This window comes from Esox lucius, chromosome 17 (genome assembly GCF_011004845.1).
Source record: "Esox lucius isolate fEsoLuc1 chromosome 17, fEsoLuc1.pri, whole genome shotgun sequence".
NCBI classification, from domain to species: Eukaryota; Metazoa; Chordata; class Actinopteri; order Esociformes; family Esocidae; genus Esox; species Esox lucius.
In genome coordinates, this window is record NC_047585.1 from 19,385,660 (window position 1) to 19,405,552 (window position 19,893).

General features: G+C 40.9%; 1 protein-coding gene and 3 non-coding genes across 4 annotated transcripts; 1 reads left to right on the forward strand and 3 right to left on the reverse strand.

Annotated features, from left to right (window-relative positions):
* Positions 1 to 397: 397 nt before the first annotated feature.
* On the reverse strand, positions 398 to 19,885 carry stimate (STIM activating enhance). The gene is made up of 8 exons (XM_010881812.3): positions 18,654 to 19,885; positions 12,755 to 12,803; positions 11,121 to 11,216; positions 10,847 to 10,968; positions 8,743 to 8,855; positions 8,510 to 8,587; positions 7,838 to 7,987; positions 398 to 3,288 (listed from the first exon to the last, which is right to left on the reverse strand). The coding sequence occupies exons 1-8, from the start codon at positions 18,847 to 18,849 to the stop codon at positions 3,175 to 3,177; spliced, it is 918 nt and encodes a 305-aa protein (XP_010880114.1). The 5' UTR covers positions 18,850 to 19,885; the 3' UTR covers positions 398 to 3,174.
* trnae-cuc lies at positions 3,428 to 3,499 on the forward strand. The gene has a single exon. It is a non-coding gene; the product is annotated as a tRNA-Glu (tRNA).
* Positions 4,072 to 4,143, reverse strand: trnae-cuc. The gene has a single exon. It is a non-coding gene; the product is annotated as a tRNA-Glu (tRNA).
* trnae-cuc lies at positions 4,354 to 4,425 on the reverse strand. Its single transcript has one exon. It is a non-coding gene; the product is annotated as a tRNA-Glu (tRNA).
* Positions 19,886 to 19,893: the final 8 nt, after the last annotated feature.

A 19,893-nucleotide genomic window follows, 5' to 3' on the forward strand; every position in this document is an offset into this window, starting at 1 on the left:
AGGATGGGTCCATACAGACTATCACAGTTAGTAGTGAAAACACTTTTATGTTTAAGAGAGAGGCATATGCCTAAGGGGCTATTAATGGCAGTCAAGTAAGAAGTGAACAAGCACGGTTGACAGCCAGGCTTGTGTGTCAATAATAATTGTATGAGTCAGTTTAGATGCTTGGAAAGAGTTTGTCTTGATAGTGTGTCTATATGCGGCATCTGAGCGCCTTACTGCTGGAGTCTGCTCTACAGGAAGAAGTATGTCCTCAGAGCTGTATATGCCAACTACACCTGCCACTAAACATTTAATGAGAGCCCACTGTCACTGTGAAAACATGCCCCATGGTGGCAGTCCAGAGGACAGCCAGGACACTGCATTATTCGGTCGGGAGGTCTTAAGATTTCAATAGTTCAATAGAAACTTTATTACAAAAGCATATCATGGTAATGTCAGTCATTTACTGTATGTAAGTAATTTTAATGATGAAGCGAGTTTTACAAAGTAATGAAAGCCATATTGGTTGAGATGAGGTCAACCAGAAGTGCTTCATGCTCTATCACACTTGACCAAACCACGCATTCCCTTATTTCTTGGTAGAAGACAACATCCCAATCAAACCGTTCAACGTAATCAGCGACAAGGCCATCACAATGACTTCATCACCAGTCCTTTCCATGAACAGGGCCGTCAAGACAGTCAAATATACAAACTGTACTAGGGCTCTGTACTTCAGTCACATTCTCAAATTGTGATCCAAAACAAAAGATCTGCAGCACAAGATGAACACTCACATACACAGAAAATTCACACAGGCACATAGTTGAAAATAAACTAACACCTAAATAAAAAAAGAACACAAAGAATATCCAGGGATAAGTGATAATTGTGCAAGAGGTGAAAGTTTGTCAGTTGGTTGTGAGAATACACCCTCAGATCCAAAATCGACTGCGTCTCTCTCTGAATGGAGAACTCTTAAAGGAGGTTCTGGATATTAATGGTTTTGGCCCAAACATACAGTAAAAAAGACACAGGACACACCAAAGACTAGAAGGGTATTCCAGAATGCAGTATTAGTAATTTAGCGAACTCTGACAAACCAGAACTTGAGCAAACTGACTTTTCGGCTCCAGAAAGAGAGCATGAACCGTAGCCTCGTCAGAAACCCTAGCAACAAATGCACCAGGTTAAATTTGATCTTATCCTGTTCAAGACCGCAAAATGCTGAGTTTGTCCTCAAATCAAATTCTACTCAGTCACATTTGGCCTGTTCCTTCTCCGGAAATTCTGTTGACATTGAACTTGCATTGTGCACCATATGCATTACAAATGAATATTACTTTTCCAGTCCATCTGTCCAACTTAACTCATATATCCAATATAACCTAACACAGTTTCGCTTTGACTATACAAACTCTACATAGCTCTGCAAACTAACATATGTAACATCACCGCTGCTGATACAGCTAGATTAGAAGCCTGGGTGGCAGTTAACAGCTCCACACATATTGGTGGCTGTTAATAATAGATGTTAATGCTAATAACAGTAAAGTCTATAACCTAAATAGTGTGGCATAGTTCTTTGTATACTACAGTATGGCACAATGGCAAAGATAGGCTCACTGCAGCCAACTTAAATGGGTTTCCTTCAATTCATAATGTGCTCTTCATGACAACAAGTATACAATTTGTATTTGTAACCTCATGAGCGCTAACAGATCCTGGCAGCAGATGAAAACTAAACATAAGAAAACCATAGTCATTCTATTAGAGAAAACTGTAACAGTAACAATAATCTATTGTTGAAATGTATCAAAATATTGTGCTCTATTGACTCCATGATGACGAGTGCAACACACGAGTTGTCATACCAATATTCTGCACTTAATGTAATGAAAGAAACAAAAAACAGCTGTTCTGGAACCAAAAACTCAGGAGGCTCCCTCATCAGGTAAAGAGAAGATGGATATGTTCAGGGAATCATGAATTTGTTAGACCATTTTTTCTGGAATACCCCTCAGGAATGCATAGGTAATAAGAGATTACAGTTAAGTCATACACAGGTACACACAGAAGGAGACAAGGATTTTCAGGACAACAGACCTAAACCCTGGCTGCTTAATCACTCTATGGGCCTGGAATAAGGCGGTCAGTCCCCCTGCTTGGTTGAGACAATGCCAAGCTGCACTGTCCTGACCGGTCCTGCCCTTCTACAGTCAAGGGCTTAAACAAAATTAATATCAATCTATATATGGCATAACGCTGAGGTCCCAGGAGTTAGTGGTGTGTTATTATAAAACACGGCATTGGGGCAAACTCACTTCTCCAATTTTTTCCCACACATGAACAGACAGCCACCTCCCCGACTGTTCTAAGAGGTAACTGTAGTCAGCAGAGCTGAACAGACAGACAGGATACTTTCTATGAATAGAATCCAGAAGAGGGAAACAATCCCTTTCAGATTCAGAAGTATCAAATGTATTAAAATGTTAAAATGACAGAGGTTTGCTTAAAGGCAGGGGAAACGCTGAGCGCAATACGAGTGGCCCATTCCCTTTCTCTGGAACCCACGGACCCCACAGAAAACGAAAAGATTAATCACAGCTTAACCTGACGCAGTTAATTTTATCCCAGGCCTCTGTGAAGAGTCCATGCAGAACTACAGTGCAGGCAAATATACTGCATCACCCAATCAAACATAACCCCATATCTTATACGTCAGTGTTCACAGTTTTCTCAAAATCAATATAAATGCTTACAGTCATCATAATTCATTTCCCCAGTGTCACTGAACCAACGACAGATCCAGCTGTTCCCATGACATAAGACAGATCTGTAGTGAAATCTCACATAGACATGGTGTGGTTACTTGGACGCAGCCAATTATTTTCCAAGTATGTAATAACCCAGTGTCGATGCTGCAGGAGACCCAAATTAATTAGTTGTATTATAGACAGTTTTAATAGGCTCCATGACTGGCAGTCCGCCATGTTTCCAAATCCATAGAGAGGCACCCTGCTCACACCACAAAGACATGAATGCCAGCCTGCTGTTAGAGGAATCTACACTACAGGTTCCCTGCATGTTCCAGTCAGGGCAGCAGGGCCTGGAGACGAAGACAGAAGGCAGTTGGGATGTGAGGTGAGCTGGAGGGGGTCAGACCAGGTCAGCCTGGGTAGACCCAGGTCAAACGGGGATACCCATACGGTGCTTCTTCTTCTTGACTGTCTTGAGGCCAGTGAGCCGGCGCACATCCTCATCCTCCGAGTCATCCATCTCATCGTCAGCCGAGAACAGGATCTGAGAGGCAGGCAGAAAAGGAGAGTGACTGGATGATGGGAAAGTGCACCCCCTGGGGGCAGTCTGGTACATTACATATGCCTTAGGTCATGCATTCCATGGAATTACAACTGACATGAATTCAGGCTACACAGAGAGGTCCCTGGTGGTCTAGTGGTTAGGATTCGGCGCTCTCACCGCCGCGGCCCGGGTTCGATTCCCGGTCAGGGAACATGCTTTTTGTTCCTACCAGAATGTATGGTCAATAATTGAGAGAAACAGATGACCCCGAATATTTTATCTGTAGTCAGAATAAAGCCACTCATCCTGTAGGATGAGAAAACAGCCTAGAAAAGTCTGTATACATACAAATGTTTTTGTCCAGGTTTTATATAATCAGGTTCTCAAACTTCCAAAATACACCGCACGTAAATAGCGTACTACAGTGTTTTTTTCATTACTGCGCGATACATTACAAGAGTGTTACGTGAAGCACACAACCTAGCATGGAACGGTTTTTGACATCTGGTCGCAACCCACTAGACATCTGATCCAATCTTTAACAGGCTTCCCTGGTGGGTATATATTACTGATTTCTAGGTGCTCCTTCAAAGATTTGTTAATATGATACAAAACAGCTGTTCCAATCCTTCGACAAACCTCCCTGGTGGTGTTTAAATATTTCTAAAATGTATTACACCCCTAACATACCCACAATGAACTTCTATACATATTCATTGTCTGTAGGGTTTTGGTTGGTAGATCAGGGTTGTGGGGCATTCAATAAAGATTTTAAAACGTATATTCCCTGACCGGGAATCGAACCCGGGCCGCGGCGGTGAGAGCGCCGAATCCTAACCACTAGACCACCAGGGAAACCTGTTAATGACTGGATCAGATGTCTAGTGCTTTGTGAGGTATGTGTCATTCGCAAGACGTGTATGTGGGAGTAGTGTAGCAGACTGCAATCGGTGAAGCATGAGGGGGGGCAAGCATTCAATTAGATGGATATTAACTGAACATCTACAAAACATCTATGTACCGTTTTATTAATGAACTCCAAAAAAAATACTCTTAAAAACCGACTTCCCTGACCGGGAATCGAACCCGGGCCGCGGCGGTGAGAGCGCCGAATCCTAACCACTAGACCACCAGGGAGGTGTGTGGTAGGACCAGAGGCCAGCTGGACCGTTCTGCACTTAGAGAAGTACTGTCAGAGATGTCAGCGTGCGGTATAGAAACATTTTTGTCCAACCAAGCTGGTTGTAGGTAGATCACTGGATATGTGCTTACATGGAGTCTTACAATGAGGTAATATTTACTCTGACCCAGACCTTTGACCCCAAACAGCAGTTACTGTCCTGTTGCGCCATTCATCTGCTGGAATAGGATTTAACGCAAACATGTTTATCAGTGTATGGCCGTTCCTTTCATCAAAGGTTTTTGTCCAACCTAGCTGGTTGTAGGTAGATCACTGGATATGTGCTTACATTTAATCTTAAAGAGGTAATATCTGGCCCTCATTGAATGTGCCTCCTCAATGACCACTGTGAAACATTTCCCCAGTCCCACAGAACTAATGTTAGTTAGATAGCTAGCGGTCATGAAAAAAAAGGAAATGCAAGTGTTGACTTTTTGAAAACCCATACTGTACATCACAACATAAATACAAAGGGGCTAGTAGCAACACCCCGCTGTTTTATGTCTCTAAAAAGAAGGCAGTTTACTATAAGGAAGTAGGGTACTATTTGGAGCAATTTCAGGAAATATGTAACAACAGTACCTAAAGTACCAGTAGTTACCACTGAGTTAGGCCATAGCATCAGTGTTATGACATGTAGCATACATTCTTTGTCCAAACAACTAGGTAGCTAAACCGTAAACACCTTTTTATGCCACTTTAAACTCATGTAAAAGTTTGAGTGACCTTTTTACGCCGGAAAGCTTCTATTTAAACTCACCTTAAAAGCGGTTGGTTCTCTTCCCTCGCACTGTTTAAAGGTTGCGGGCAGGGCTTGACATTTACACCCGTCAAATGCGGGTAGAATTTGGCTGTGGCGTGTAATGCAGTCACACTTACTAGCCACTTTGGCGGGTGGCATTCTAAATATCTCTACACAGGGGTTTTCCTGCATTCAAAGCTCATAGGAGACAGCCTTCCACACAATCTCGCACCGCCTCCGTGTTGGCATGGCAAAACATGATTTTGCGCTCATATATAAAATACAAACGAAACCCTGCAGCTAAAATGGTAGTAGGACGAAACTCTATCCATATTGAGTGTTGCCAGGTGGAGTGTGTTTCTTACTCAATTATTTTTAATGGGCTTGGGCAAGTCGATTTGTTTTCTAGAGACAGAATACAGTTAATGGTCAATGGAATCTGGCAACCTTGCATACAGGACCACACGGTTCCAGATTACGCGGAGATGAGTAGTATCAGAAAAACAAGTGGATCCTAGTTCTTTCACACCCAAGCATGTCAAAATATTCCATTAAAACATAATAACCTCAAACTAAATCTAATCCACAAATTTTTTTTTTACTTTTCAGGTGACTTCTAGTTGTGTCAAATTACAGATTTGTTTTTAAAGAGAGACCGAAAGACAAACGAAGATGACAGTTGAAAAGACCATCAGATTAGGGTATGTACTATCACCAAAGACCTTGCAATATATAGAGTAAAAATATATATATTTAAATATATGAACGTGAAGACGCTGGATCAGCAACAGCAGCAGAGCCTAGTAGAGCTGAAGGAAGTCGAGGGAGATTAACGATGTGGCGTCAAGGCAAAGATGGGGGAAAAATAACTTGACAAAGCTCTGTATTAACAAGAACATAGCATAACAAAAATAGACAATAATATTGACTGCGATTAATAATAAAGCTGATGGGTGATTTCATATTTCTTTTTAAATGACATGTTAATAGTTCTAGGTTATGTTAATTAATATATATATATATATATATATATATATATATAAATGACATGTTAATAGTTCTAGGTTATGTTAATTAATATATATATATATATATATATATATATATATATATAGCTTGAATATTTTGGTTGATATTAGGGAGGACATTGTAGCATGCATTAGCTGCACAAGTGGACATGGACAACAGGGCAGATTTAACACTATTATAGTTGTCTTTTTCAAGTGTGTAGCCACATTATATAAAGTATTTCACAGTGGAGTACCACCTTTGCCTAATAGTGACTGAACCAGTGAACAAGAGGTAGATGGCACACCACAGTCAAATTTTATCAAATAAAACGTAATTCCCCAAAAACAAAATGGTGGCTAGTGAAAATGTTGAATGGCAAGTAACTTTGGAAAACCACTAGCCACAGTGGTTGGTGAGCAAAAAGAGTTAATGTCAAGCGCTGGTTGCGGGTGTCGTCTTTTTGTAAAGTGCAAACTTACAACCAGCGAAAGAGCGCCCACTTAAGAACAAAAAATGAATTGAAAACAAATATATCGGTGTCTTATCTGTGAAAAAATCAGCAATACAAATATATTGGAAAACTGGTAATATCGGCCAATAGAAATCGGTCAACTGATATATAAGTCGGGCTCTAGTTTTTACTCAACCAATGCACAGTGGTCAATTATGTAGTAACTTAACAGTAGTATATTAGGTTGCCCAGAACTCCGAAAACATTTGGACGTTTTGAAATTCACACAGTTCCACATGTACCTATTTTCCATGTTGTTAAGAGAACTCACTCAGCAGAGCAACACTTGCTTGTCTAATGCTATACCCTTAACCTCTGTATTATTGGAATGCATACATTGGACTGGCCTCACAATATCATTGGAATATACTACATACTTGTGATATTTGATCATCCCTACGTTGGACAGGCTAGCTAGCTTTGCTGCAGGCAACAGCGGAGAGCAGAGTAATCCTCTTTTAACCCCATCATAAGAGAGTAAACAAGGGAGAACATGTCCCATATTATTAACCTCATCATTTACATGTTTCAGTTCCCATTAACATGTACCAACAGACAAGCCCACAGGGAGGGAAGGCTATACATTTAGGGGGATTTGTCCAGACATCTTGCCAGGCATTAGAGTTTCTGCTAAATCAGTCAAATTAAAGCCTGTCCCCTGGTACATCTCTCCATTTCTCCCAGGTAGTCAACTCAGCTAAACTCTTTACATTAGAAGGGAACAAGCAGGAAACCTATAAGTCTTCCTCTTTAGTTTCTAATGGCAAAGGCCTGCTGTTTTTGTGAGTTTAGCAGGTTAGTAATCACACTCTTTTAAGCTGTGGTGTTTTGCAAAAGCATTAACAGTTCTGCATGTTACAGTGGCTTGTTGTTTATGGTGAAAACACCACAAAACATTTTTCTGACAGATTATTTGTTGTTTCCACTTCTTACAATAAAAACTTGCATTGAAAGATTTTTCCACATCCATGTCATTTAAATGTTATTTTTTTAACAACTGAATATCATGCTAATAAATCACATTTAAGATTCTGTTATAACTGCGGAGAGTGACCCGTAGTCGTGTTGAATGTTACAAAGACCCAGTGTTAGGGTTAGATCTTACCTCAGACTCTGAGTCGTCATGGGAGAGTGCCCGTCTGTAGCGCACTTTACTGTTGCCCCGTGCATCCTCCTCCACTTCCCGCTCCTCTAGCTTGGCTTTTGTCCGCCCCTTCTTCATCAGGAAGTTATCTACCACCCAAAACATCAGGGCCTGAGGACAACATGCAGTACACAGGTCATTGACCCAGAACAAACCCAGACACCACTGAGAATGTTCAATTACACAGACATGGCTAAAATCTAGAGACAAACATGACATCCCACACACAGCTGGAGCCATATAAAACCTATGACAAAGTACCATCACATAATACACTATTTCCTTAAAGGGAAGGTGCCAAATACATCCTATGATGTAGTACCATTACATACTGCTTAATGGGAAGATACAGCTACAGCCAACTACAACCCATAACATAGTACCATCACATAATATACCAATTCCTTAAAGGGAAGGTAGCATTTAAAGGCGCATTCTGGGATTTTTGTCTACTTGATGAAGTGGCATTGTTGAGCCAAAACGAGGATGGATGAACATTGTGTAGTAAGTGCAGGTGTAAACAACACAATACACATCCAGCCTAAAATGGGAGGTTTATAAATATACTATTTATTCCCAGACTTCCTCTTTCATTGAGCCCTGCATCATGGAGGCTCAGCGAACTTGACTTACGTTAACGAAAAACGGTACGATGAGCATGACGATGGCCAGCTCCAACTGAGGGTTGTTTATGGGGTTCAGGAGAGCCAGCTGACACACACAAACCCAACATGACACAAACAAGACAACAAAGTCAGTAGAAATTCAACCATTAACAGAAATGAAACCTGTTAGCTGCACTGTTAGTATTCCAACACATCCACTTTCCTGTGTTATTATCTCTGAAAGGACAGGACACGACTCACCTTCTTCCATTGGGGGATGAGTAGAACCAAGATAATGATGACCTTCTCAAACATCATGATGAGGATGTAGAGAGCACACTGGCCAGCCCATGCAGTGCACTGAACCGGCTCTCCTACACACAGACACAGAGATACAGAGAGAGACAGCCAGCCAGACGCAGAGATACAGAGAGAGACAGCCAGCCAGACACAGAGATACAGAGAGAGACAGCCAGCCAGACGCAGAGATACAGAGAGAGACAGCCAGCCAGACGCAGAGATACAGAGAGAGACAGCCAGCCAGACGCAGAGATACAGAGAGAGACAGCCAGCCAGACGCAGAGATACAGAGAGAGACAGCCAGCCAGACACAGGGAGACAGACACAGAGACAGGCAGCCCGATACAGAGAGACAGACAGGCTAGAGTTAAAACACAGTTACCAAGTTCAGACTACAACAAACTCTTAACCCGAGGGGCTGAGGACAGACTCTTAACCCGACTCTTAAGGACTTGGCTTCAGATATCTGAGCAACACACAGAAGTACTCTGACATATTCTGCCCTCTTCTGGTATGGAAGCATATAGGTAACTTAATTCAAATATTAATGCAATCCCACATTGCATTTTCTTTATCCACTTTTTTTCCAGTCAATATGAAAATGAAAATGCAATCATGTGAATGTGACGGCACATTTGCTGTCAATATTAAAATGTTAAAGAAAAGCCATTTGACTTTTCATTTTAAAAGTCATGCCCTGCTTTGTGTTTAACAAAATTAAAATGTGAAAAGTGAGAAACAGCACCATCCTTTGCAGTTGAATTTCCATGCTCCAACGCTGTTTTCCTAACTTAATGAAAACGCAATGCGATTGCATTTTCATGTTCTACCGCCCGGTCAGTCATTCTCTGAAGGCGGGACACTGTTAAACACGCCAACCGGAAAGAGGTAGGCTACAATCATAGATGTATGGTACAACGGCAACAGGGCTAGTCCAAATAATGTTGGATTTCGCAGATCATATTGAAAGCAATTAGATTTCCTGGTCAGATGCTCATGGCAGAATAGAAACGATAATTGAAAATGTTGCTGAATGCTCTGCGTTCACTAATAAATGATATTGACCTGTTAGTGTTTGCAAATTTAAGAGGGGCACTTTACATACTCAAGCGCTTCTCCCCAGGGGAAGACCAACTCTGGAATGTGGACCGTCAAAGCAGTCACAATCATCACCTTAAGACGGAACAAAGAACTAGACAATAATCAGACAAATACAGCGCTTTTCACAAAGCATGCAGACAACATGTTAGATGACGTTGTCGAAGCACATGCTTTGGCAGATGTCAGGTGACGTTATCGACGCATACACGTGTGAATTGGCCATCTACATATTTGTAAAAATATACTAATTTCAATTAATATTCTCAATGTTTTTCCCACAAAATGAGCTGGTTCATTTGAATCTCAGACAACAGTGAATTCAATTTTGAACTATTAAATTATACAATATATTGTATGATTTTCTACAGAAATTTGAAATGGTCCGATTTACCATATTATAATTTTTTTAATCCATAATCACTGGTTCTGTGGGGTTGAAACAATGATTCCATGTGGCAACACAGTTAAACTATGATCAAGCCAACTCCGATAACATAATCATGCTTGATGTACACTGCTGACACGAGGGGCAACAGAAAACAGCAGAGGGAGCGTCTTAACACTTAGACAATCTGTTATACATATTGTGCTCTTAAATAACACTGATTAAGTGTCACTGTGGTGGCAAGAGGAAGCTTCTCTTAAATTTGCGGGAGTTTGGATTTTCATTAAGTTAGAAAAACAGCATTAGAGCATGGAAATTAAATTGCAAAGGATGGCGCTGTTTCTCACTTTTTACATTTGAACTTTGTTAACCACAAAGCGGGGCATGACTCTGAAAATGAAATGCCAAATGGCTTTTCATTAACATCTTAATATTGAAAACAAATGTGCATACCAGTACATTTCTAATGCAAATCACATGATTGCATATTCATTTTCATATTGACTACAATAATGAGGAAAGTGAAAATGCAATGTGGGATTGCATTAACATCCACACTGACAAACACCTTCTCCTCACCGTATTCTCCAAAGCGAAGAGAGTCCCACTGCCTCCACTCCACGATGCCACTGACAGCCCTCACCCCAGCATAGATCAGCAGCATGCCCAGAGATGCGTCCAGGAGGAAGTTAATGAGGTAACTGAGAAAGAGACATTATTCACTACAAGGTGGAGGTGTACATAGTTATAAAGATGCTATACTACGTGCACACAAAGACTGGTGTTTGGAGGGAAACAGAAAAACACAGACTAACGGAGGTAGTCTAACAGACTGATGAACACAGAAACTCACAGGGAGCAGGGGTCCTCCTTTGTGAGGTCCGACAGGTAGACATTGGCAAAGTGAATGAAAAGCATCCCAATGGCCTGTTTGGAGGTGTCCAGGAACCTTGAAGAGACATTAGTAGGACATATTCAAAATTCAACAGAACCTCAGCAATATGTCTAGTGTTAATCGTATCAAGTTCAATCAAGCAATCAACATTTATATATAAAGCCCTTTTTGCCACAACAGTTGTCACAAAGTGCTTTTACAGAAACACCCAGCCTTAAACCCCAAGGAGCAAACAACAGTAGTGTTGAATTTCAGTGGCTAGGAAAAACTCCCTAAGAAGGCCAAACTTTAGGAAGAAACCTAGAGAGGACCCAGGCTCAGAGGGGTGACCAGTCCTCTTCTGGCTGTGCCGGGTGAGAATAATTAATAAATGCATGTGGGCTAAATCCTGTGCATGTGGGCTAAATCCTGGGCCCTACCCGGGGGAGGCCCGGGACAGGGCCCAACAGGCAGGAAATCAATCCACCCACATTGCCAGGCATTAACCAAAGGGACACCAACCAACCGCACTCCCCCTGAATGAGGGCCGAGTATTGCCAGCAGAGTACAGCCCAATTGCACAAGTGCTAAACAACAACAAGCCAGTGACTCTTCCCCCAAAAGGCATTGGAGGGAGGGCATCCCAATGGCGATGAGAGCCCACCTGGCAAGACAGCAAGGGTGGACAGTATCAAGCCTTTCTGGTCACCTTCACGCCCCCGGGCCAGGCTACACCTAATCATAGACCGTGCTGTAGAGATGAGCTTTTAGTAGACACTTGAGTCTGCATTTCTAACCTTAATTGGCAGATAATTCCACAGTAGTGGAGCTCTATGAGAAAAGGCCCTGCCTCCGGCTGTTTGTTTAGATATTCTAGGTACAATTAAAAGGGCTGCCTTTTGAGATCGTAAGTTACGTGTAGGTATGTATGGCTGGATAATTTCAGCGAGGTAAGTAGGAGCAAGTCCATGTATTGATTTATAGGTTAACAGCAAAACCTTAAAATCAGCCCTAACCCTAACAGACAGCCAGTGTAAGGATGCTAATACAGGAGTAATGTGTTTAAAAAAAGAAATTCTAGTTAGGATTCTAGCTGCCGTGTGCAGCACTAATTGAAGTATATTTATTGATTTGTCAGGGTGACCGGAAAGAAGAGCATTGCAGTAATCTAAGTCTAGAAGTAATGAAAGCATGGATTCGTTTTTCTGCATCACATTTTGATAGAAAGTTTCAGATTTTTGCAATGTTTGAAGATGAAAATAAGCAACTCGAGACATATATGTTAATCAAAGGAGAGGTCAGGGTCAAGGGTAACGCAGAGGTTTCTTACAGTTTCTTGGGATACGACCATGCAGCTGTCGAGGTTCACAGTGAGATCTGCTAACAACCCTCTTTGTTTCCTAAAACGAGCATTTCTGTTTTTCTTGAGTTTAAGAGCAAGAAGTATTCTGTCATCCACTTCCTAATATCTGAAACGCATGCTTCCAAAGTAGCTAATCTTGGGGCTTCTCCATGATTCATTGAAATATATAACTGTGTATCATCATCTTAACAGTTGAATATCCACACACAGTTGAATACACTGGTTGGGTGTAAGATGGCGGCAGTCTTACCAGATCCTCCAGGGCCGCCTTTCGTGCTTGGGCTCCCTGAAACGCTTCACTGCAGACAGGACAGAGACAGAAATCATTATTAACACACGGGATTCAATCATTTTAAGACATACCTCATTATACCACAGAACTGTTAAATACACTGCTCAAAAAAATTCAGGGAACACACAATTATCACAGTATAGCACCAAGTCAATTAAACTTCAGGGATATCAATCTATCTAGTTAAGAAGCATAAGCGATTGTAAATCAATGTCACCTGTTTTGGTGAAAATGAAAAAAGTGACAACAGAGCACTGGAGAGGCAACAGCAATGAGCACTGGAGAGGCAACAGCAAGACAACCCCCAAAAAGGGAATGGTTTTGCAGATGGTGGCCATAGACAACTGCTCTCATCCTTCCGGACGGATTCATCTCTAGTTTTGCATTTTGCAAATGTCACTGGTAGCATGTGAACTACATATTCATAAGGAGATACTCACCCTCCAAAAATTGGAAAAAAATCAAACTTAAAAATCATTAAATTTCTTTGACCCATTTTCTAATTATCATGTGACATAAAAAATGATGTTATTATTAATAGTAAAAATAAATGTTTCAGTTATTATTTACATGTGTGAATGCATTGCATAGATTGGATGAACATGCATTTTTATAGTATGACCCTTCTAGCATGCCCTCAAGTGAGCAACTGTAGGCAATTGTGGAGTGGCAATCCGGACTTTCACGCGTAATCTATACAAAACCTTGGGGATTTCTCATCTTTTGGTTGTTACAGATGCAACCCAGTCGTTCGGTGGTGGTCATATAATTAGAATATCATCAAAAAGTTGCTTTATTTCAGTAATTCCATTCAAAAGTTAAACTAGTACAATGTATACATTCATTCCACACAGACTGATATATTTCAAGTGTTTATTTCTTTTAATTTTGATGATAATAACGGACAACTAATGAAAACCCCAAAGACAGTATCTCAGAAAATATGAGTATTGTGAAAAGGTTCAATATTGAAGACACCTGGTGCCACACTCTAATCAGCTAATTAACTAAAAAAAAACGGCAAAGGCCTTTAAATGGTCTCTCAGTCTAGTTTGGTAGGGTACAAAATCATGGGGAAGACTGCTGACTTGACAGCTATCCAAAAGATTACCATTGACACCTTGCAAAAGGAGGGCAAGACACAAAAGGTCATTGCTAAAGAGGCTGGCTGTTCACAGAGCTCTGTGTCCAAGCACATTAATAGAGAGGCGAAGGGAAGGAAAAGATGTGGTAGAAAAAAAGTGTACAAGCAATAGCGATAAGCGCACCCTGGAGAGGATTGTGAAACAAAACCCATTCAAAAATGTGGGGGAGATTCACAAAGAGTGGACTGCAGCTGGAGTCAGTGCTTCATGAACCACCACGCACAGACGTATGCAAGATATGGGTTTCAGCTGTCGCATTCCTTGTGTCAAGCCACTCTTGAACAAGACACAGCGCCAGAAGCGTCTCGCCTAGGCTAAAGACAAAAAGGACTGGACTGCTGCTGAGTGGTCCAAAGTTATGTTATGTTCTCTGATGAAAGTACATTTTGCATTTCCTTTGGAAATCAAGGTCCCAGAGTCTGGAGTCTGGAGAGGAGAGGCACAGAATCCACGTTGCTTCAAGTCCAGTGTAAAGTTTCCACAGTCAGTAATGGTTTGGGGTGCCATGTCATCTGCTGGTGTTGGTCCACTGTGTTTTCTAAGGTCCAAGGTCAACGCAGCCGTCTACCAGGAAGTTTTAGAGCACTTCATGCTTCCTGCTGCTGACCAACTTTATGGAGATGCAGATTTCATTTTCCAACAGGACTTGGCACCTGCACACAGTGCCAAAGCTACCAGTACCTGGTTTCAGGACCATGGTATCCCTGTTCTTAATTGGCCAGCAAACTCGCCTGACCTTAACCCTATAGAAAATCTATGCGGTATTGTGAAGAGGAAGATGCGATAAGTCAGACCCAACAATGCAGAAGAGCTGAAGGCCACTATCAGAGCAACCTGGGCTCTCATAACACCTGAGCAGTGCCACAGACTGATCGGCTCCATGCCACACCGCATTGCTGCAGTAATTCAGGCAAAAGGAGCCCCAACTAAGTATTGAGTGCTGTACATGCTCATACTTTTCATGTTCATACTTTTCAGTTGGCCAACATTTCTAAAAATATTTTTATTGTATTAAGTAATATTCTAATTTTCAGAGATACTGAATTTGGGATGTCCATTAATTGTCAGTTATAATCATCACAATTAAAAGAAATAAACATTTGAAATATATCAGTCTGTGTGCAATGAATTATAGAAGTATCCCCTTTTGAATGGAATTACTGAAATAAATCAACTTTTTGATGATATTCTAATTATTATGACCAGCACTTACGTGTGTGTGTGTGTGTGTGTATATATATATATATATATATATATATATATATATGTGTGTGTGTGTGGGTGTGTGTGTTTCAGGACTCAAGTGATTTCGCTTAATGATTTTTCAGCCATTGCAGAATATCATAGACGCATTTATCAGAACCGTCAAGAGTAATGTGTATCATAACGGTTACGAATGTGTGTAACGTCACAGCCCAAAGACACAGATCCTGTAATGACATCCAGATGCCCATCGCTGGTCCATTTACCTGCTGCCATCACCATGTTTCAGCATGACAATGCACTGTCTATGTCACAGAAATCTCTGCACAATTCCTGGATGCAGAAAATGCACCCGTTCTTCCATGGCCTGCATAGTAACCAAACATTGAGCATGTTTGGGGTGCTCCGAATCAACGTGCACAACAGCATGTTCCAGGTCCTGTCAATATCCAGCCAATATTTGAACAGCCATTGAAAAGGGAAGGAACAAATAATTCCACAAAAAAATATAAAATGGGAAAAAATATAAATGGGATCAACAGTCAAAATCAACATCCACATTCAACAGGCCAAGCCGCTTCGGAAACACAGTTTTTAAAAGATGATTTCACGTCTAAAAGTAAATGCACCCTATAGCAGACATTACCAACATTCACAATTAAGAGGTGGTTCAGGGGAGCAGTGGGATTCACTCCGTCAGCCAGAACTCGTTGCTAAATTTCATCTTCTAAAAACCAATCAATTATTTTAGATGGGAGGGGGATCATGAGACTGCTGTTCTCCTTTTTCATTTCTGCAGAAAATGTACAGGACTCATGAATATGGCCAGCAGGATGGGAAATGCCCAGAGTTCTGGTTCCCCTTTTAACTTGATAACCTAAGACACCAATGTCTAAAGTAAACAAACTTTAGTCATTGGGCTACAAGCCAGCTATTGAAAAGCCATGTTGACACAAAAAAATAAAAAAAATATCACCTTTAGAGGAAAGGTGACTCTTAAAAGAGGAACAGGAGTTCTACTCCACATTAGGTAGCCTACTACAATTGTAGCCAGAGGTCTCTGCATCTCGATGCACCTGCTGCATTTAACTTGTGGTTTGAGCAGAGAGAAACTCTGGTTTCTTGTGAGAGTAAATACATTTTCTTTTAGCGGTGTAAACAAACCCTACTTGTCAGAGGACCTGCGGTTAGACCAGGCACCATCAAATGGACACAGCGTCCTGGCCACATGACATGTATGTCATGGGAGCAGTGAGATATGTCCATCATTTATAAGTTATCTGTATTATTTCACATTTTCTGAATTTCTTCTCTCTGGCCATATTAATGCTTAGTGATTATAGACATTATACAGTTGATATTATACATGTCAAATGAAGTAGTATCTATGCTATGAAAATATATTTGGCCATACGTTATCCACTATTATACAATTATTTAATATTAAACACTGGAACTGCAGTTCCTGTGAAACCTGTGTTGATACATTTCCTACAGATTATAGAACATATGGTGCAATGTTAACCATCACCTTTTAACCATGTTAGCTACGTGTCCGGGAAATGGAGTGACCGATATCATGCGCAATTTGAAATGGATGGCATTACTGTCATTTGGTACCCTCAGAAATGCTTTGCAACCTATGATAAAGGATGCGAAATATCTTAGAACAGTAACGATCTTCAGCATTATAGTTATTTTCCAAAACCCAAATCAGTAGCCATAGCCACCTTTCAACAGTATTCCCAGGGAGGAGATGCGGTCCAACATAGGTTTGAAAGGGTGTTCAAACATTGTTCACTACGGGCAAACAAGACTTGGAGAATCTTATCAGCAACTAGCCGTTTCAATGGCACACTGTGTAGAAGCAGAGAAAATATGGCCACAGTGACCGCGTTGCAGGAAATGAACAAAATCAAGACGTTAAAACATACTGAACTTACAGTAGTAGGGAATCAATTTTCATCCTAAAAAATTATTTGTATTCCCTGGAAATGTATGAAGAAGCAAAAATAAGTCTGTTTTTTGCCCACTTAAAATGAAAATGAAAACAGACTACCACAAATTCTCTATAAATGTAACTTCTACAAGTAGTATATTCTTAGAATTACCATTTTAATTCAGGCAGGCTTTAGTTTTGCAAACATTCAACATTATACACTAGAAGTATATAGCTAAAAACCAGACTTGCTAAGTACATGGTCAAAATAAAGGATAACTACACCCAAAAAACAAAAGGTATACGATTTTGTTTAGATCTCAAATGAGGCCTTCTGATGTGGACTTAGATCCATGCAATATTGTTTTCTATAAAAAGAGGAATGCATTTTAGGGGAGAAAATACAACGGAATCAAGCAAACATCCAAAAAAAAAATGTTACAGGTCCATATTATCTCCAATAAACCACTTGGTGTGTGTGTGTGTGTATTCTCTGAATTCAACACAGTAGTTTACAAGCAATGTTCTGGCTGTTGCCGACAACAGACTGCATGTTTCCATACACCCCCACAACCTCCATTTCACATGATTGATTGTTGGGAGACAAGTGTTTCAATGCTTTATGACTCCACTCATCACTAATCTAGCAGACATAGGTCTACCCTACCACTCAGCTTGGGTTTAAGGTATGACACCATTAAATAACGATCCCTTTGTGTGTGTATTAAATAGGTCACAGGGAGTGCAAAGTAGCTTATAAGTGCCTATGTCGCCTGCCTGAACGGGAAACGACTTCCCTAGTATGCTGCAGAAACATGTTTCCGGGAAAATGTGCGCATGTATGTTGACTTCAGGCTCCCTCAGAACTGCTGACACACCCTGAATGTACGTTTTGGGCTGAGCTGTGCTGTGGATGGGGTCAGGCAATCTCAATCCTGTTAGGAAAGCTGCATCAAACACTACTGCCGAGGATGTGGAAAACAAGAGCCCGCTGAAATATCTGTGTCTAGTCGCATGTAGTAAAAGTGTTTTAATCCAAGATTTGTACTGCACATGTTTTTAAGCTGCCGCACATCTGGACTGGAGAATCTTGTCAGCAACTAGACGTTTCAACATCACACTGTGTAGAAGCAGAGATAATATATCTGGTAGAATCAGATGACTAAATCATATCTACACCCATTTACTGGGCACAGACATTTCACCAGTACTTGTACTGTTCAATGACAAGTTGAATCGATATCTATCTCTGAGTCAGGGCCACACTGAACCTGACTCAGAGGTCAAAGAGTCACACTGAGGTCAAAATACACTGAAAAAATTCAACATTATGTGAATGGGAGAACATAGGTGTTATGCTCTGTTCAAAAGAGTAACACTGCAATCCAGTATTTTCTAAAGGTGAACAGTTGATTGCAATGACAGACAGTAATGCTTTATATTCGAAAGCAACAAACAATTTGTTATAGCCCAAACATGTCCAACACTGCATAGTGAAATGTAATTTTACAAAGACAGTACATTTGAATTTATACAGTTGACGTCTGCCCGGCAGTTAAGTAGTACTCACACATAAGCGTACTGAAGGCCACCATCGCTAGCAGGCCTTGCAGGAAGATGCCGAAGGAGTCCATCAATGCACCGTTCTCGCAGCCACGGGTGTCCGCATCTGGCGTGGGGCTGGCAGGCACCGACGACGTGTTGGAAGTGGACATAGCGGCCACGTCCCCGACTTGGGAAAGAAGACTCACCCCGCTAACCCCCATAGCTAGCTGACCAAGGGTTAACTAGCTAACTAAAAATATAGTAACGTCCATTTAAATGTATCCTCCAGTTCCAACAGATTGGGCTTATTCGTCATCCAGTTGATCGTAGCTAGCAATCAATACCCCTTATACAAATGTCAAGATATACTGTAACGTTAATAATGTTGGAATCGCATCCAGTTTCACACTGGATCTTCTCATTTCTTTCGTAGCCACTGTAGGCTAGTTGTTGATAATCCACATAGCTAGTAGCTATATTAACTCCAGAGGACCGCATACATAACGTTAGCTACTACCATACATGCCAGTCTTAGTATAATATATCTAACTATGATGTCAGCATCTTCTTGCAGGCTTCATCAACAATTAAATTACTACAGTAACTCGCTATGACAAACGCATTAGCCAACACAAAGCTAACTAGGTAGCTAAACGTGGGCAATGTTTCTATACTTCCCACATTTAGCTGCACCACAAAACCGCATGTGACTGTACTATAGCATTTAGTCAGTTGATATTAGTCGACCACAAAAGAAGAGTTCTGCGAAAACAGGCATGTTTGCGTGAGGGATAACAAACGACGCTAACGACCTACTGTACTAGTTAATTCCGTGAATTTCTGTATCACGTAGCTACGTGTTACCAAACGACTTACCTAAAACACAGCTGCAATTGTAATACCTAAAACACAGCTGCAATTGTAATAGTGTCAGGGACAAATCATCATTATCTAAAATACCAGGCCAAGTTTACGAATTGCAACTTAGGTAGATAACGTTAGTATTGTAGCTAACACGTCATCTAGCCAGTAAATTGCGTGTAGTCTCAAGTAGTTGCCATTGATACCTGCCTGTTTTATATGCACGATATTGTAATTTTGCTACTTTTTCATTTCTAAAAGCAATATTTCTCATTAAACATGGAAACGGCGAATAATTTCCGTGATGACCAGTCGTTGTACATCACTGGAATAATCAGCTGCATCCCTTTGCCTAGACAGCCTACCGCTGTCCACTCATGTTGACATTGTACGTAGCTAAAGGT